Consider the following 20,574-nt stretch of genomic DNA (forward strand, 5'->3'; position numbering starts at 1 on the left):
ATTTGCAATTTAAGTAGTTATGTATTCTAATTTCTCATTTTAACATCGTTTGATATTGGCGTTAATTATTTGGAGTGCACACATTTAGTTACTTTCTTTATCAAACTGTTTAATGGTTTATTGTTTATCTGTCATGATTTAACTTTTGTTTCTTTGAGTTGCCAGTTCCTTTGGGGAGGCTGCTGAAGGTGTCCTGCCACTCAGTGTAAACAGACCCAGCTGCAACAGATCTTGAAGTCTCAGCTTCATTAGGCCACTCTATGTTGCATGTTGACAGAGGGGAAAGTTAAACCTTGTATTTTTATTTCTGATGTTTCCATTAAGTTTTTTTTTTTTTGAGATTGTAAATATTTATTTTCTTAGATTAAAGCTAAGTATTACTTTGATTAGTTTTTGTTGTTAGTTGTATTAGTTTAATAAGTTTATTTTGTTTGTTTTCTTTCCCCCCCTTTGTGTCAGAATGGTCTGATCAGCCACTTTATAAGGTCTCCTCATGTCGGTTGTTTTGCTTTAGTTCTGAAGTTGGTGCCTTAGCTGAAATTTATTATGTTGACCTCTTTTATGGGCCCAAAGCTGCAGTTATTTTGGAGTTTTTCTAAATAAATTTGAGCCATTTTTTTCATTAATCCTTCGTGTCTCTGTCTTGCTGGCCTATGTGAACCCTCACACCCAGGCTTGTTTTACAATTCCTTTTATTAATAATTAAAAAAAAAAGAATTAAAAAAGAGAAAGGAATACACATTCTCTTACTCAGGTCAGATGAAAAAAAAAAAACAGTTGTATTAATTTAAACACAATCATTAGAGTGTATGCTGAATTAGATTAGGAAAGAAAATGCAGTAAAGATTATTGCGTTAATGTTCCCTGCAGAGGTGTTCTGCATTTTAGTCATAAAAACAAAACCCTTGTCCAACAATTAGTTTATTTAATTAGATTTTTTTATGTCATGCTACAAGCTGGGAGAGTAAAATTAAAATGGCACACTTGGAGTTTAACAAAAATTCACACAACTTTACAGTTTGTCACAGAGTTTCATTATTACAATAAAATAAAGACAATCTAACACAGATTTTTTTTTTTTTTTTGGAGACAGCAGCTGATTATTGCATACCCCCAAAGGTAGGAGGCAAAAAAAGTTTTTGCCTGTTTGTGTGTTCTGGATGTACAACCAATTAGTTTTTAAAGTCACTCCAATTAAATGTTAATGAGCTTAAAAATGTTATAACTGTCACTTTTGCTGGTATTGAGTTAAAGTTTGATGCGATTGTGGCTGGAAGGGATTCTGTCTTAACTCTCTGATCTTGCAAGATCTCAAAATATTGCAAGAGATTGAAATATTATATGTGCAAGGTTTCAACCAAAATGGCTGTAACTGTCTATTCTCATTATTCTCATCAGAAGATTACTGTAGTTTAAAACTCGGGCAGAAAAGATGGAAGCCAGTCTTTCAAGGATTGCTTCATTCAATTCTTGTTACAACAAAAGAAGAAAACACATTGTTTTACATTTAAAGGCCGCCTTAACATTTCCATGACTGCATGTCTTAAAAATGTTTTTAAGACTCAYGTTTCATATTTTCATACATTTGCAGCTGAATTATATCTTTGAGAATCAAATAAGTTGTGAAAGTTCACTAAACTCACAACAGATACAACAAATTAAAATGCTTTGAAACAATCATTCAGCTCAGCCTCTGTCTTCTCTCCACGTCCTCGTTTTTAATGCTYAGCATCCTCTGGTCTCTGAAGCAGGAGCTCCACATCATCACCACCCAGGTCCATGATCCTGCAGCTCCTGACTCAAATCCTGACCTCTACACTAACACAAATCCACATCCTGCCTCTGAACACTCAGAACAAACACTAACAGAAAGAGTAAAAATGATTAAATGTAACACTTTGTTTCTGTGGAACAACCCTAAACCTAAATACACTGACAGTGCACAGAATAACCACCTCAACACACTCAGAGTGTTGTAAACATACAAGCTGGAAAATGTGGCAACATAAACCAAAGTACCCCCAAACATAACCATTAGATGTAGAAACAGATTGTCAGCACTAACACTAAACATGTGGGGTTAAACTCCTCCTACAGACCTATAAAAATAAATAAATTAAAAACAATCCAGACTAATAAAAGTGACTACAAGTCAACACTGGTGAGAAAAAAAAAGTTAAAGATGAAATCATTTGATGGGGAACAAAAAAAATCAGATCCCCTGAAGCAGTTTTCCATTTGAGCCAAAGTTAGCCTTTTGTTTTCCCAGAGTGGAAAATCTATACTGTGAAACCTGAATTCTGAAGTGTGAACGTTTCCAAATGCCATAAATGGACCAGAGAAATTTTGTTTGGAACACAGACTTAAAAAAAAAACTTTGGTCTGGAATCGTGCTTGCTTCTTTTGTGGCTCGCCAAAATACTCGTGTTGAATTTCAGCTCTTTATGGAAGTTTCAGACTGTCGAGGCTGAAATCATGATGCTCAGATGTTAGACCTGAGCAGTGAAGAATCAGCAGAGTCCAACTGGAAAACAGTCAAACACTGGTGAGAAAACTCTTCTATTCAGGTCAAAAAGAAAGTGTTGATTAGCACAAGAACACATCTGGAGACAGAGGCTWTTAAAAAAAAGATGTATCTATGGAAGTGAGAAAACTCTGGGATTAACTTAGACAAGAGATGCATGTTTAGATCACTGTCATTTCTCATTTGGGGGAGTCAGACTGAGGAATAACTGTCCATAAAATCAAAGCTTGACAAATCTGTTGATGTTCTGTTGTATGGATAAAAAAAATTGTAGAATAAGAATAAATGCTGCGCCTGGGTTTCCTGTACCTAAAACGTTAGTGCTTAAAATTGAACTTTTAAAGGAACTGCAGGAATACGATAACAAAACTGAGTTGTATGACTACACRTGCTCAAGGTTCAAGGTGTTCCTCAATCAGATGCTCTGGGAGTATTTATAGAAAGAGCTGAAACCAGTGCAGCTAAAGAGACCAAAGAAACACAACATGTCGAGAGAGAGGCAGCCCCGAAAGCCTCCGCACTGAGACCACCTCTACGGAGCCGCATTGTTTGACATCTGGTTTGCAGCTTGGCTGTGCACAGTGGTTTATGTTGAGAAAGCAGTATGTGTATATCATCTTTGGCCCAAGCCCACTGGGATCCTAACTGTCGGCTACAGGCGAGGCTGTCTGATGTAAACGTTTCATGGGGACCAAAAAAAAAAAAAGAAAAAAAGGGAGGTTTTCCCCCCTCAAAAAAATCTAGTCAAAATAAAGCTAAAAAGAAGAGTTTTGTCTTAATTACCCTCTGCTTTGTTGGAGAAATTCACAATCAGAAGCTAAAACGTGTTTTTATTTTCCTTTTGTTTTGTTTCATTTCTCATCGTGYAAATCCTTCATGTCTGTCTTTCGGTTTTACACAACAAAACCATATGGAGGGAACCGGGTCAAGTGTGTTGAAAGTGTAATTTGTCAAAATGATTTGCATGTGAGACGCTTTTTCTGAAAATACAAGACTACAGCTGAACTGAACGAGGTCAGCAGAGGGCCAACAACACTGGAGCAGAGGTTTGAAACTATACCTCAACAACTTGCTCCGACTCAGCCCTGTCTGTGCTTACTGCAGTTTGGCCTGATCAGTTTCTAGACACATTTATCTTCAAACATTAGCGTTAACAAATAAAATATATCTACTTTATCTCTTCAGTGCAGCAAAGTCAGGATGTGAAGAAACCACATCTGATTCACATTGTTGCACAAAACTAGTTTTTTTCCTCTCTTTTTGATTGGACATGTCTGGTGCTGTCTGTAAGACAAGGCCATGCCATCTTAGAAAACATAAATCTTTCAAACTCCGATTATAAATCTTATATTTATGTGGATTACAACTGTTTCTCTGCACTGGAAGTGACGAGGGAGATCAAACCTGAACAATATGGCTGTTTCATTTACTTGATGATGGTTTTATATCAGTACTTAAAAAAGATTAAACTGCAAAGTAAAACCAGAAAGAATGATGAAAACCAGTTCTGAAAAAAAGTTTTTTATTAAAAAAATAAGGGGGCAGCAGGGCGGTGCAGTGGTTAGAGCTGTGGCTTCACAGAGAAAAGGTTGCGGGGTTGCCTCTCTGCAGTTCAGATGTCCCCCCGGTTTCCTGCATGCTAGCTTACTTGGTAACTCTAAATAGGTGCGGGTGAGAGTGTGCATGTCTCATTTGTCTTTAGGTGTCCCTTTAATGGATTTAGGACCTGTTCAGGGTATCCCCTGCCTCTCACACAATAACAGGAGGACATGTAGGCACCAGCTCCTCGTGACCATAGAGGACAAGTGTGTAAAACAAAAAGGATGGAATAAGTAATTATTACAGAAAATTATTATGGTATTGGCAAATCAAAACATTAATAGTTTAAAAAAAGCAAAAAAATCAACAAAAGAACATACATCGATAAAATCAAGGTTCATTTCTGACGCAGAAACAACAAAATACCAGCTGCATCTGGCTGAAGTTACCAGGTGCTCAGCACCTCATATTCAAATAAGAAAAAAACACTGATGTTCACATAAACAAGTGAGAACTTTTWAAAAAAATGCATTTTTCAAAGATACTTATTGTAATACATGACAAATTTAAGATAAATATTGTGATACGCTAGCATGTATGGAAAGCCAAAGCTGTCAAATTCTGTCACTTAAAAATAAAAAGAAACAGACAAAAAAGCAAGTAATTAAATAAATATCTGCTAATAACTGTCTGAAAGCTGGAAAAAAACTTAAAAAAAATGTGAATCTGCAATAATTTTGCATTTTAAAAACAAAGAAGCAAAATTCATAATTGGGAAAATGTAAACCTTTTAAATAATGTAACAAAAAGTGCTTGTTTTTTTTTTAAACATAAAACATAAAATTTGACCTGCATTTTGAGAAAGACCTTGTTGAAAAAGTGACAGGGCTGCCTAATCTTCATATAGTGATGTACAACTGTAAATTAACATAATGTAACTTACACCCAGCTTTAGTAAAGCTGAAATYAGAAATTATTTGCTACATTTTTTGCAAACACCAAATGAAGTCACTTTTACTTGTGGGCTTGCACATTCCAGATTTTTTGATAATCCAAAATGTTCAATGGTGTTTGAATCAGTTTCTATAAAACAATGTTCTTTTGTTGTTTCTAAAAATATCTTTGTAAACACGGCACAGTTCTTTGAAATGTCTCCATCCACACAGAAACTTAAAACTCAAAATATTGTTGTGACTATGCCAGACCGGGAGGCGCTGTTACACTACCAAGAAAATATACCAAAAACAGGAAGCAAGGTTAGATTGAAGGTGGGGCAATGACATCACTGATTTTAAAAGATGTCTACAGGAAAACGAAGGTGACGTTTCAAACGTATATTTTTCACTTTGAAACTTTTTTTAAAATACAGTTTCAAGGCTGCTAAAACACCATTTATGTGYCGATTCAAGGTTGAAACGAAATATGTGTCCAGCACCAAAAGGAGGAACGGCTTATTAATATATACTTTTAAAATGATTGTTTTATCATTAAATGTTTATAAGGTATTCATAATAAAAATATGGTGATTTTAATTGGCCCTAATTGTTTTGCTTTTCACTAGTTCTTCTCACATCTGCCATGAAATGCAAAAGGAGAAAGATATTTGAATTTACACTGACCAAAGTAAAACCAATAAATCTAGCTTTTTATCTTCTTAGTCTGAACCTGTTTAAGTGGCTGGTTCTTTTGATCCTGGATCGTGTCCTGATCAGGATGAGCTTGAGGCGTCTTTGACTCGTAGAGCTGTTTAAAGCTGAGGGTCTGTTGCTCCTTGGTGGTCTCCTTTTGGGCCTGGCGTAACAGACGTTTTAAGGTCTTCACCTTTTCCCTCAGGTGGCCATTGGCTTTCTCCAAAGAACGCACTTTCTGGGAGAGAGTCTTCACCCTCTCTTCTTCCTCAAACAGAGCCTTCTGCACCGTGGAGCACAACAACTGGGAAAACATAAAACAAAAAAGATTACAGTTTTTATAACAATAAAGCTTTTTTTGTCCAACACTTTAAGTTTGGTCCAAATTGAGGCTGTTAAAAAAGCTATCTACAACAGGTAAGATATTRATTRTWCATAATGAACCCTACTTTAAATGATTTTAACCATCTCTTTATGGGAATAGACTTTCGCTAGCCTACATTTGGACTAAACATCTGTAATCATTTGCAATTGTTTATTTCCTGTAACAAATCTGAACTCATTCACCGTGGTTACCAAACATTTTTGACTGGATCTTCAAAAAAAAAAAAAACTTTCTGCAACATGCCCCGCATTTTTCAGATTACATGCAACTTCCTCCTCAGTGTYGATGAACCAAGCCCAACAAAATACTGGTATAAGAGCATGTCTATTTGTTACATGTGTGATGCAGAACCTGACAAATCTACTGTTTTGATAATAGATTTTCTTTAAATAAGTCTCAAGAGGACACAGCTGACATGCGCTGCGGGCTGAAAGCCAGTGTCAACAGCTCACAATCAGATCAGGACCCATTGTTTGTGTTTGAAAGAGACCAAAAAAAAGAAGAAGTTTGCTTTGGATGTTCTTAGCCTCAAAGAAAAAAAAAAAAAAGGAAAGAGTATGGGAAAATATTAAAAAAAACAACAACTCAGAAGTAGATTTGACCTTCACTAATGAGGAACATAAGCCCTGCTTAATGTTTGACGTTGTCTGTGGTGATGAAGAGGATTCAAATGCAGGCTGACAAAAAGATGCAAACAATGCAGAATAAGAAAATTGTATTCCACACAAAAAAATGTAATGCAAAGGAAAACCCTGAACAAATCAATAACTTCATTAACAATGACAAAGACCTGACAAAGTCAACAACAAAAACATGAAATACAGGAACTAAATATACACTGAGGGAGGTAACGGGCAACCAAAGGCATGTGTGGTAATGAGTAAATTTAAACCAGGTGTGTGCAGAGCAGAACACAGACCAACTCAGTCTTAAACCATGAAGACAGGGAAAAGAAAACAAAAGGAACTTAAATGGATTGATTAAATCMTTGGATGTGTATTTCTGTGGAAAATTTATGAAGTCTTAACATCTTACCTGTTGCAGATGACCTCAGTTTGGAGAAATAAAGTTAGATTCTGTTGAACTGATGAGCTAACGGCYAGYCTAAACAATGCCAATATYATGCTTTATGCTTAGAAACATTGATTCCTTTGAGTTGAGAATTTTAAGTTTCTGCAATGACTGTTGGTGACTATTTGAAGACACAAACCAGTGAGAATATGCTCACTTAGTATCAAACTAAATTGGTACTTACGTTAGAACACAACAGAAGGTAAACTGACATTTGCGCTGCATGACATGCAGTTTTTTTTGTCTCCAATCAGTCACAGGTTGGCAAACCCTGCAAAAGTTGCCTCACATTTTCTAAATCATGAAAACTCAGTCAAGATGGGTTCCAGATGACTCCCTAATTTTTCAATCAAATCCCAGCAGCCTGACAGCGAGCTCTTGTGACTCACACTAAGGAAAAGTGAAGAATTTCTGCAAGAATTTTGAGACATTTTGAAAAAAAAAAACAAACTCTAAGGAATCTATTTCACAATTTCTTGCCAACAGCCACAGCTCRGTGAGATACGGGGCATTTAAAMGTTTTATGTGTGCTTTTCATTAACCAAACTCTTTTTGTTTAACAAACACGATGCATTTAGATTTTCTAAGTGTTTTCCAGAGTTTCTGTCTCTCCATACCATGAACTGTGTTGTGATCAGTATTCTTTTTTATGGCCTTAAATAATTTACAACTGATTTCCCAAAGAACAAACGTTTGTTCTGTATGAGGCTAATAGACATTTAATGATAAAATATGTCGATGAAATTTGGTAACTTATCTTTTCTATGAGCTGCGGTGAGGCCCGTTTCAGTTCAGTGGGTCTTACTGGTTCTGGTCCAGCTCTAACTGAAGGTATGCTCATGTGAAAGTCATTTGTGAGCGCACAAAACACCAAAGCTGCATTTGACACTTTTTGTGTTTTTCTTTGTTCGGCATGACTCTTTCCATTTTAAGGTTTGGTACTTTCACAGAAATTCCTCTGGGAGGAAAGCGAGAGCACATGGAAGAGGTCCACGGCTACTATTACCACAAGTAATGTACCAACCAATGATGTGGGTCGGCAGCACATTTTTAACATTTCCTCAAAACTCTCAGTGGTTTTTATCTGATGGAAGAGAACTTACATGGGGCTGTCCCGCTGGCTCGTGGGGACGCTTTCAGGTCTGTTGAGGAAATGTGCTCTCTGGCATTCAGGCACACAGTCAAAAAAGGGGCATCTGGAGCTAATTTTTCCTCTTTTTTTCCAGCCAGGAATGGTCCAGGCTGTTGGACTATTTGTCACAAGGTTCACAAGCATGTTGGGTTTAAACTCACAGTATGTTGTGTTTTCAAGTTCCAGGCCTCAGTTCGATCTAAGTCACTACCTTGAGCTGCTCTGCTGTGTTTTTTTGTACTGGATGTGTAATAAACTTTAGGTTTTCKTTTGGTTCTGTGTGCTTTATTGTTCTTATTGGATCATTTTTTTTATTTTTGGTTGTTAAAGATCTTTTGAAGTGAGGTTCTGTGTAAAGGTTATGTATTGTTTTGTGTGCTGTAGCGCTTTTAATGGGTTCTGTTCAGAGAAAGATTTCAATTCTGAACGGATTGCAAAACTATTAGTTTGTTCTGGAAGCTGTCACTTAAAAGAACTTGTATTTCAAACATTTAATAGCAGTTTATGCTGCTTTAAATGAAAGGTTTTACATTACATGAAGGAATTATTGTCTACCATTTTCATGCCGTTTTAAAATGAGATAATTTTATGCTGAGAAAAGATAAGTTAGTTATAAGGGACCTATGCAAAATCCACTTTTTTAGCCGTTAAATCCATGTCCCTCAAAACAAGTTGATCTGAGGCACACCTCAGAAAAGAGGTGAAAGTGGGGCTTGTGGAGTTACAATAAGAAGGAATTCAAACCAAAGTATTACAGTTCCACTTTATATAGACCTCAAATGAATRATTTAAATGTGAAAAAGGATTGAAAAGCATATGTCTCCTTTAATATAAAGTTGCTGTCAAGAAAAATGAACGAGACATATTTTACAATGCTTTGAATTTTTTTGCCACAAATACATAAGAAGAAAAACCAAAGCTTACATTAAAAAATAAAGTATTTAGAGCTAATATCAAAATCAAAATAAATAACTCAGTAAAATCTGAAACACATCAAAAAATATACAAGAGAAAATGTGTACTCCTATTTTGCAACAGGCCTGAAATGAATGAAGTGAGGTTCTGTGGAATAGTTATAAACAGTTAATATCTTACCTGTTGTAGATAGCTTTTTGAACAACCTAGTTTTGAAGAAATACAGTTTAATTCTGTAATTCTGTATTCTTTTGATTTATAAAATATCAAGAGATTTATATGGTATGATCTAACCTGATCTYAGATCAGTTGTTGGTTGCTACGTACAAAAGAAAAAAACAAAGTCTGTTATTATTTAGCTTAGAGGATGATGTAATGCAGCATCTCGAGGCACAGTTTTGTATTTGTAATCACAAGTCTGTCCCAGGAGTTTCCTCTTAATGAAAATATAAATCCATGTTTTCATTYGTCTTCCTCATGGTGGATTCTTTAGTTTTTGTAAATTGTCAGTAAATAATTGTAAACAGACATGGAAGAGCTGAGCTAAATCAGAGCTGTGAGGTAAAACAAAGCAGCAGTGAGTCTCAGTAAAATAATTATACCAAGTCCAAAAGGGACCAGGTGTCTCGCAGTGATTTTATGAACAACAACAACAACAACAAAAAACTTGACCAGTGAAAGTACGTTCACAAATAGAAGTTACCTTAAAAATCTACGTTTGATTCATGAAAACCACCAAAATGTTTTAATGGTTTGAAATCAAAYGTGTGAGCTTTTTTTTTTAAATAATACAAGTTATTTTAAAAGCCAATTTCACTGGCTTTGATTTGCTCCGGGTTTCTACTATTAACTTTTTATTTTTGGTTTTCACAGCAATAGCAAGATCTTGGTCTTGCCAACCTCTTGGGAAATGTGCATCTGGGTTTTCATTCAATATSAAACATGTTCGTTTCTTTCCAGCAATCTTTAAAAACAATAGGATGTAAAACTGGGTCATTTATATTGGGGCTGCAACATTTCAACCTTAATATTCTTTTTGCACTTTTTTGTTTCTGCCTTTTGTGTGTGTGAAGACATTGTGAAGCTAACAGCTGAATCAGAATGGTCTTTGCAAAAAAAAAAAAAAAAATCAACCACTGAACAGAAACCCAGAAAAAATATCATTGAATGCACGTACAGAATTACCCCAATTTAAGATGGCAACCACAACTCATAGAAAACAGATGTGGGCCAGAGCTGGTGTCAAGCTGGCACTGCTGGCTGACATGGCAAGGGGTTTGTCAATGTGGACCATGTCTGGCAATAATGGCACTGTTTTTATGATGGCATGCCACAACTGGCCCAGTTGCGGTTTGCTTTATGTGGCCCAAATCTGTCTGTGTGTTGTCATAATTCAGTCAATTTTCTGTATATTGAGCTAAAACTTGCTGTATGTTTCTAAGACATTCACCTTAGCGAGACAGTTCAAAATTTTACATGAGATCATGCAGAAGATCATTTACCAGGTTTCATCAAAATGGCTACAACTTTATTCCTCCTCAGAAAAAAAAAAACAATTTCAGTTTAAAACATCTGCCATGAAAAGCAGGGGGTGTTTGGTGTTCAATTTACAGAGGTCCACAAAAAAAAAAAAAAAAAAAGAAATCAAGCAACTCAGCTCTCGCACGGTGGCTCTGAGTGGTTACGTACCCGGCTGTCCTCCTGAGCCTCCCACTCTGGAGTGAAGCTGTGGACCTGGGTTCCAGGAGTGCAGTTAGAAAACTGGAAGAGACTGGCAAACATGCGGTGGTTCTCCGGAGTGTCAGGGAAGATGGGGTCCTGGAAGTTCACCCCGTGTGGCATGATGTTGTAATTCTCATCCATCCTGCGTGGCAAAATAAATAAACAAGTAAATAAATAAATAAATAAATAAATAAATAAATAAATAAATGTTGATAGATTAGTGAGCTAAAGCAAAGAAATGTTTTCCATATGTGAAAACAAAGACAGATGTAAACAAACATGAGCAGATAGGAAATTTGTAGCATTTAATTGTCACCAGAAATCTTTTTAAACACAAGGAAATGACAGCTATTAATTAACGCCGAAGAATTCAGTGATTGCCTATTGCTGAAAGACAAAGACAGACTGTGTTGACTATGGGCATCTACTCATGTGTCTGTCTGTTAGCAAAATATCTCATGAACTACTAGACAGGTCTTCATAAAACTTCCAGATAGAGACCATCAAATGTACAAATGAATAACCTTTGGAGTCAGCTCAATTCAAGATGGCCGCCACAGCCACATGACTTTAAAAAGCACAAAAATGGCCGTAGCTCAGTTGATTTTACAGATATTAACCTAAGATTTGATGTGTTATAGCTGAGACTGACCCTTAACACATATTCTAAGTGATACGAGCTTATAAAGATCTATGATATAATTTTTGGTATTAACTATTTGCTGCCAACTTTTTTGGCTGTTAGCAAAATATCCTATGAACCACTGGATGGATTTTCACGAAACTTCCAATGAGTAATCATTAGCTGTATATCTATAGCTGATTAATTTTCGGAGTCAGCCTGATTCAAGATGGCTGTCACAGCTGACTGAATTTAGCAAACCAGTATGACGGCTTTAGCGGTTAGCACYGTTGCCTCACAGCAAGGTTCTGGGTTCAAATCCCAGTTTAGGATGTTCTGTGTGGAGTTTACATGTTCTCCAGGTACTCTTCCTCTCACAGTCAAAAACATGCATGTTTATGCTTCCTTTAGGCCCAGGCTGTCTATGAAAATTGGTTTTTTTTAATGGGATTAAAAAAAAGGTTATAACGCAGCTAATTTTCTAGATATTTGCAGAGATTTGGTATGGTAGTAGCTGAGAGTCATCTTCAATACAAACTCCAAGCACTAATAAATCACTTGAGATCTCATAATATTACATAATATTGCACGTAATGGTATTTTCCAAGGTTAGACAAAAAACGGCTACCTTCCCAGCATACCATGATTTTAGTTTAATACCCTAGCAGTAGTGGGCAATATGCACTTCTTAAATAAAGTATATTAAAATATATATTAACATTTGCTAGACCTTTTATTTAAACAGGGATAACAAATTGAGCATAAACAAGAAAAATGGTTTAAAAAAAGCTTTTTCTCTTACAATTTAAACCAGAGTCACAGAGACAACTCAAAGCAGCAGATGACAAGCTGAGGGGAATTATGGAACGTGTTTCATATCTTCAGGAAGTCTTGTGGCAAACATCTGGATTCCATCTCAAACCTCTCAGAAGACATCTAAAGCCCGGCTGTCCCCATCAAAGGCTGCGTGTGCTTTGTATTCGTCTGTGTTTGAGCAGAGCAGGGAGCTCAGGTTCTGGTTTAGCCGAGAACGCCAAAGGTCAGATGTAATCACAGAAACGAGGAACTACACAGAGCTGGAGATTTAAAGGAATTCATCTGAACTCTACACAGGTAGAAAAAAAGGATTAAGGAACATAATCTGAATGAGCACTTTAGCACAGGATTAAAGCATTTTGAGACTTTGCGAACAAACTGCTTTCTGTTCAGAGAGAAGTTAAAAATCAACAGAGTGAAATATAAGCTAAACATATGGTTTTAGCTGCACGCCCAATCCGTCTCATTTATGAGTGCTGGGGGAGATCCTTGGATGCTTTTTTTTGTCTGCTATGAGTCATCCCATCCTGGGAGCTTGTACTGTAGTCGTGATTGATTTAGAGAAACTATTTTGGTCAGAGAGAAGATATTTTGGGGGAGGAAATAAATGCCGTCTGGAGAGTTTTGATTCATTAGCAGACCTTCTGGGAGTTTGGTGTTGCTAAGCAGCCTCAAGAACGAGGAAACTTATCTGTTAAAATTCTGTTGAGGCATCCCAAATTAGATTTAAAAAACAGTTTGCTCATCATACAACATATGAGGTCAATCAAATCACTTAAACACAATAAGAGTTGAATAGATATTATTATTAGATGATATATTTACAGTCAGGTCTGTTCTAAATGTAGTCTTATAAAATCACCCAACGATTTAACAACATGATTCTCAATTTTCCATTTTTGAAATAAGACGTAAGTCTAGATCACAAAAAACAGGACAAAATTACATTATTTTAAATATTACTCAGGTTTTTTTTACTTGCATAAAATAAGGGCCATGTTTCTCTAGATCCGTCCTAAAAAGAATTTTTTTATGATTACACTTTATAACTTAATGATTTATTGGTTCAAACTTTCAGGTGCACATTGGAACTTTATGAGATGACTTTAAACACAGGGGGATAATGACCACCTCTTTCAGTTTGCTATAAAAGTCACATAAAATATCAAATAAACAGCAAACGGAAACAATGAAATGTAAGTGAAAGAATTATTTTGTAAGAAAGGGATGTGCCATTTTGCATGTTCATGTTTTTCTATTTTTTTTTTAGAGTTAGTAGGATAATAAAAAGTCTTTGGGGGTGGCAGTCAGAAGCCTTGTGAAAATTTTTGTTTCCATATTAAAAGGAAAAAGAAAACAAGGCATATTTTTCTGAGCCTTTGGAGCKCAAAGAAAAACTAATAATGGCTTCTTTCAGAATCAAAAGAAGATATGTTTAGAAAGCTTACCACCCCTAAATAAATAAAGTTATTTTCATCAGCTAATAAAGCATTAAAACAAACAAAAAGTAAGTGATACGACTTGGACAATGAGACACTGCCATAACTATACCTGCCTTTCAGGAATGATAATAAAAATAGTTTTTAAACTTTCYATCTCTCAGTAAGGGGAAGATAAAAACTGGACAGGTTTAGAAAACATGAGATTCTTTTTTTCTTGCCTTTCAGGTTTGGAGGATTGACTTTCTTATTGCTGGATCTGTATGACAGCATTATAATAAAACTCTTGAGTTTCTGGTTCGGGTTGTCTATCTGTGCCCCCCTCATGCACCTGGCCCCTCTGGATGCGCCCCCTGCGGGAACACCTGGCGGTTCACCTGAGGAAGAAGTAGTAGTTGTTGTTTTGGGTGACGCTGTAGGTGAAGCACGGTAAGTAGCCCAGGCCACTGACATTGAACCTGGAGCCGGTGGGGACCTCCAGCATGCTGCCCCACGCCTGGTCGCACAGCAGCTCGATCTCAGCGGAGAAGAGCAGGTCGGTGTCGTGCTGCCACGGCAGGTAGTTGTAGACGCTGTAGGACTCCTTGTGCAGCGCCAGCACCTTGGCAAACACGATGATCTCCGCCAGCTCGGCGCGGCACGCTTCTGTCTGCGGTCTCCAGTCGTGGGGCAGCTGACAGCCCCCCCAGCTCCCACCCGGACTGGCAGCTGCCAGAACAAAGGCCAAACTAATCCACATGGTGATGATGTGACAGAGAGGACGCATCTCTGAGGAGCGCGCCAAGGCGCACAGGGAAGTCGCAAAGAGAGAAGGGATCGGCAAAGATGCTTCAAATGTGTAGAAGGACTTTTTACAGAGCAAGAAACAGAAAAGCCCTGATAGTTACTGCCCTGCAGTCCCTGCCCAACCAGCTGCAGCCTGATGGCTCCAGCATCCCTCTGCAGGAAAAAAAAAAAAAAAAAAAGCCAAACCAAAAAATAAATAGGCCTACCACTGCGCCTCTGTGAGACAGAACGACAAGAAGCGAATAATAATAATAATAATATTAATAATAATAAAAAACTGTAAGACACAAATGTAAACTTTTTCTACATTTCTTCCCATGTACAGAACTGAGCGCACTGCTTAATGCGCATTTTGTTAAACCGATTTGAACAAAAACACCGTGAAGAGCAGAAAACCATGAAACTTTAATAAAACATCACTGGCGCCCCCTAGTGGAAAAGTTTGGAACCCATCAACTGTAATAATAAGTTAAAWTTTCTGCAAGCCATGATTGAAAAGACATTATTTTACAATTCTGTAAAAATTTATACGATACAATACAGCACTGCTACTAATAATGTTTGCTTCTAATGTGAATCCACGTTTGTGTTTTCTTGTTTGTATGACTGCTGGATGTRGGCACCAGTGACCCACGCAACCCTGACAAGGAAGAAGCGTGTACAGAAAATGGATGGATGGATGTATATATTTTAGACTAGCTATTGTACTTTCAGCTATTTATCAGAATGTTATGGTATGACTTTTGACTTTTGTAACTTTTGTACTTTCTAAAATATTTAAATATTTTCCATTTAGAACTTTTGAAATCCTTGAAAATATTCATTATTTGGAAACCTTGCTTTTGCTAGTTTCAGTTTTTAGCTACTGCTTTGCTTGTTTTAGCTTTTAGAAACTGGTTTGCTAATTTTGGTTTGTAACTAGTTTTCTGATCATTTTAGCTTTCTGCTACTATTTTGTTGGCTTCTATGTTTTTTTATTTTAGTTGTTTAGCAAATTTAAGCTTTTTAGCCGTTGCTTTGCTAATTTTGGGTTTTAACACATTTTTGTTTTTAACAAATTTGGGTGAAGCCACTGCATTTGTAGAGGAAATGTGTATTTTTCTATAATATTTCTCTTTAGTTTTTGTTCGTGTGACGTGTTTGAGCGTTGTGGGTGCGTACAGCTTTAAACGACGTCATGACGTCGACTAAAGTGGGCGTGTCTTGAAGTCTAGCTGCAGACTGCAGACCAGACGGGACTCTTTTGGGAAAAGAAAGAAGAATAAACAAATCCAGGTCACGTGACAGGCTGGCTGGAGCATCGTTTCGGTCCATTTTGGATGTTAGCAAGATCTCCGCGTAGCAACCCACCCTCTAAAAATGACAAAGCTGCAGTTTTTAAACGTTTTCCTGACTGAGCGTCTCATGCTTGCCGCGCAGGAGATTTACAAGTCTGTGGAGGATACGATTTTGGAATACCAAGAGGAGATAGCGATCAGGGAGCGGGAGAACGACCATCTGAGACGGAGGCTCAGAGACGCTGGAATCGAAATATGGCCAGGTTAGCTCCCCGAAAAGCTAACGGGACTAGCCGTGCCCCCACGTTTTCATTATTAGCAAAGTCTAAGGACAATAACAGTTGTTGAAATAAGGAATAATGGCGGCAGAACGAACACAGCTACAGAATACTGTTGCTTCTTGAAAACAAGTTAATTGTTTCTCGGTTAGCTGACATTAGCTGCTTGTGTGTTAGCGACCTTTGTTCGTTAGCCACCGGGTGTTGTGCTGAAAAAAGCTTCACTGTCTTGGAAGGCGCAACAATAAAGTCAGATTTCTATCTAAATTGATTGAATAATGAATGTGATTGACAATTTTGCTTTTCGCTTTATTTAAAAGCATTATTTGCACTCCCAAACAAACACAAATGAAAAGACTTTTTTCGTGTATTAATATATAAATTCCAGCCTAAATAAATATCTGTTTTTTTTAGTTTTTTATGTCCATCATTTAACATACTAAAGGTATTTCCATCAGTTTATTTTTGCACAGGATCAAGGTCATTATAAACCTTTTATTACTTTTACTTTATCAACTGTCACTTCAGACAGTTTTGGTACCAGACGAGCTTTAATGCACTTAGGATTTCAGTTATGTACAGAGCACTTTAGATGTTGSCATATGTTGTCTCCTACAATAACAATTATCCACAGTACTATTGGATTTAAACATCATTTAAAAAGACACAATGCTCATTGACGGCTCATGTTTTGAAATGATGAATCTGGTTGTTTTTATTTAGAGGTGCTGAAGTTGGCTGTTTTTTTGTTTTATAGTGTTCACAGTGTCTGTTTTGCTTACTGATGTATTAGGTTATTTTAATTGACTTGTTTTAATTTGTTGGACGAGTAGTGTCTACTGCAGAAGAGACTAATGGAGATCCTTTTAAATAAACAAACAAATCCCTTAAATAGTTTTTAATGAGTGTTTTGACTTCAGTACTTTGCTTCTTGGATCATTGAAGCCAAAGGAGTCAATTCAGTTACCGTTTCTAAATCGGCCTCCACTTTGTCCGAGTCATTTGGATATTAAACTTAACTAACCAACTATAAAAATCAGAATTTCATATTAAAAGTAATGCTTACATTAATCTAGTCATTGTTTTGCCTTCTCTTGTCAGATCGCCCGTCCATGGGGTTGCTGGATGAGGAGGATGGTGAGCACCCACGTCGTGAGTGGAGTCCCAGTATGGGGCATGAAGAGCGCATTCCCATTCAGATCAAAGACAAGAGAGATCTGCGGGTCAACCAGGGAGATGATCACCTTCGTGCCCATGGCGCTTGTGTTGCCTCAGAGAACATGTTCACTCCTCCCCGTGTTGCAAACGAATACCCCCAGGATGGCCCCCATACCTCCAGCCTTCCTCAGAATCAGGGCGTAGAGAACCGGGAAAGGGATCCTGGATCTCGGGGCTCCTTGAGGCATGTGAAGGGTGAGACTGTAGACGGCCACAGAGGTTCTGCATCTTCCAGCAGCGGCGCCCAGCCTCTTGCACCAGTCAACCCAAACTGCTCAAACGAGAACAACATTGAGATGATGGCGGCGGAGAACGGTGGACAGTTGGTTGGTGTTAAAGGTGGACCTAACAGAGGACAGGTCTCTCTCATGCGTAACCAAGGAGCCAATGCCATGGACTGCCCTCATCAAAAGTCTCCCACGCAGGGCCACATGTCCTCTTTCTGCTGCAAAGTCTGCGGCGAGGCGTTCAGTCACGTCGGCCACCTGCACGTCCACGTCCAAGTGCACACTCGGGAAAAACCGTACCGCTGTGGCGTGTGCGGAAAGTGCTGCAGCTCCTCCGGAAGACTGCAGGAGCACCAGCGGAGCCACACGGGAGAAAAACCGTTTCGCTGCCAGATTTGCGGAAAGGGATTCACGCAGATGGCTCACCTGAAGGTTCACATGAGGATCCACACAGGGGAGAAGCCGTACAGCTGCCCAGTGTGCGGCAAGTGCTTCAGTCGCTCCGACAAAATCAAAAGGCATCTTCAGACCCACAACCGCGAGGGAACATATTTCTCAGGGCAATAATGGAGGTTTATTGTTTGAACGGCCCAGTTTATGAATCATATTGATGTGAGCAACATTTCTATAGAAGGCTAAAAAATGCTGCCATTAACTATTTTCTTTTTTTTTTTTACTTTGCAAGAATTAGAAGTTCTGCAGGTGTTAAACTTTTTTTTCCCCCAATCTAACTTAACACTTCTCAGTTTCTGGATAAACTTTGTATTAGCCAGTTTAGTATGTTATTTACTGACCTTTGTGTTGAGTAATAAATCTAAGACACAAGTTGAATTATTAGCTAGTGTTTCTGATCTTTTGCTTCATTTGTAATCACGTAATTAGCATGAAGTCTTCCACATAAGTCTTGAAAAAGAGATGTATCATGAAATGCAAGAATATTCTGCACATTCAGTTTATGTTCAATCTGTCACTTCATGTTTGTAAGTTCATGTGTTTAAAAAGCTGCAACGCTAACATTTATTTAGTCTATTCTGTTAATCTGAAAAGTTATAGACAGCATAGGCATGACTCATTTTTCCAGTTAAGTAAAAGTTGATAATTGGACAGATAATAGCTGTGTTTTGCCTGAATTTTCTCTAGTAGCGTTATCAGTTTTTAAAACACTTGTGTTGCATTTTTATGAAACTGAAATATTTTTGAGCAGACCGACACAATGAGCTGTTCTCAGATGGAGAATTGTGTCTCTGAGGTGTACTAAGAAGCAGGATTAAAAATGTTGATTCTAATTGTTTAGCATCATAAAAAAAGATTCTCTTTTAATCTGTTGAAGTCACTATTTTAACCTGAGCTGAGCATGGAACACACTCTGGAAGAAGTTAAAACTTGACCAATTCTAAAAATGCTCATCTTTAATCCGATGCTGATTTAATCTTAGATTATTCATAATAAAGTGCACAGATCGTTCTGATAAAAACTTGGTGTTTCAATCAGTTCATCATGATAAACTGTTGACTCAGACACATTTTTATTGATTTTTTTAACCAATTAAAAAGTTACTCTTGATGTGTGCTAAATGACCAGTTTGTAGACAGGTGTGGACATTTATAAAATCACAAGTATCTGTGTTTTGGAAACTGATGGGACTGCATAAATGTAGAGTAATTTTTATTCTGCAGCTGATTGAATCAAACTCTTCACTCTGTTTTTTATTATCATGGAGAATATATGATTTTTCAGTTTGAGAAACAAATGAACCGAATCAAATCTTCCTTGTGTCAGAGCTAAATGCACATATTGCCTGTGTAAGAAGTGACAAGTTATAACAGCTTGCAGAAATTTACTAATACGCACAATTACTAAGTATCAGTCTCTTGTAGCATAGACCGTTTTTAAATTTTATTTTTTATTTATTTTGCAGTCTTCATCTCTATTCAAACATATGAATAAAACAATCAGATGAACTGTGGGATTATAATCTCTAATCTTGTACTCATTTTATGTCTGACTGAAGTTGAAGTTTTTGTGTTTGACTTTCTGACAGAAAGCTGATCCTGCTCTTTAGTACCCTGCTTTGGTGCTTCTTTCTTTTGATGGACTATATTTTTCCATTCTTATTAAAAACATTTCTGTCACCATTATCAGTGTTTTATGTTGTGCACTAAACAAAGGACACATCCTTTGTCAGACTGTTCCACAGTTTGCTGAAATAATGTAAGATTCTGTGGAAAACCACTCTAGTCCTAACTTTTATTTTTATGTAAGATTCTGTGGAAAACCACTCTAGTCCTAACTTTTATTTTTATGTAAGATTCTGTGGAAAACCACTCTAGTCCTAACTTTTATTTTTTTATGTTTGCCTGTGATTGCACTATAAGATCTGTTCTGAAAGACACATCAATAAACTCGTTCAGTATTAACAGAACCTCTCTGGTTCTTCCGAGGTTTGGYAGAGATTAATGTGCGTCTTGTGTTTCCATAATGTTCACCATTTAAATGTGTGGGATTTTTCTCTTGTGGTTAATTTTCAGAAGTGATAGCAGGACTGGATGAAATAAAGTAATTTCTCTTCACATTTCTGGCTGATTTTATATTTCTTCTTTTAAAGGTCATATAATGAGGCCACACAGGACCAATGTAAAACCTATTTGTTATTAAAAGATACCAGTAACTCGGCATTTGTGAGTTTTCTTTTTGTTGAATTTGTTCTGTGCAAAACAACTAAATTGCATCAGAGTAACAATTAASTGAATAAATCATGAGATTCAGAGGTTTTTCTGATTATTATGATTTTTGCAGCTGACCTCCGGCTCTTCTCAAGTGTGTCTTTGCTCCTCGGTACACACTGTACACTTGTATCATTTCTTATCAGCTGTTTATTTAAACGAAGAAGTAACTCAGTATTTATTATACTGTACACTGGATATTTTTTAAAAGTTTTTAGGAGTTTATTCATTTCAATTAAAAAAATTTAACACAACTAAAAAGAACACAAATC

At 37.1% G+C, this 20,574-nt stretch overlaps 2 protein-coding genes across 2 annotated transcripts; one reads left to right on the top strand and one right to left on the bottom strand.

The window, feature by feature from the left end:
* Positions 1 to 4,029: 4,029 nt before the first annotated feature.
* ccdc3b (coiled-coil domain containing 3b) lies at positions 4,030 to 14,901 on the bottom strand. The gene is made up of 3 exons (XM_014002095.1): positions 14,171 to 14,901; positions 10,884 to 11,058; positions 4,030 to 5,995 (listed from the first exon to the last, which is right to left on the bottom strand). The coding sequence occupies exons 1-3, from the start codon at positions 14,557 to 14,559 to the stop codon at positions 5,702 to 5,704; spliced, it is 858 nt and encodes a 285-aa protein (XP_013857549.1). The 5' UTR covers positions 14,560 to 14,901; the 3' UTR covers positions 4,030 to 5,701.
* A 904-nt stretch (positions 14,902 to 15,805) lies between these two features.
* Positions 15,806 to 20,252, top strand: LOC106513323 (zinc finger and SCAN domain-containing protein 21). Its single transcript, XM_014002094.1, has 2 exons — positions 15,806 to 16,119; positions 17,236 to 20,252. The coding sequence occupies exons 1-2, from the start codon at positions 15,939 to 15,941 to the stop codon at positions 18,144 to 18,146; spliced, it is 1,092 nt and encodes a 363-aa protein (XP_013857548.1). The 5' UTR covers positions 15,806 to 15,938; the 3' UTR covers positions 18,147 to 20,252.
* Positions 20,253 to 20,574: the final 322 nt, after the last annotated feature.

The sequence above is a fragment of the Austrofundulus limnaeus genome, unplaced genomic scaffold (assembly GCF_001266775.1).
Source record: "Austrofundulus limnaeus strain Quisiro unplaced genomic scaffold, Austrofundulus_limnaeus-1.0 Scaffold11, whole genome shotgun sequence".
Taxonomy (NCBI): Eukaryota; Metazoa; Chordata; class Actinopteri; order Cyprinodontiformes; family Rivulidae; genus Austrofundulus; species Austrofundulus limnaeus.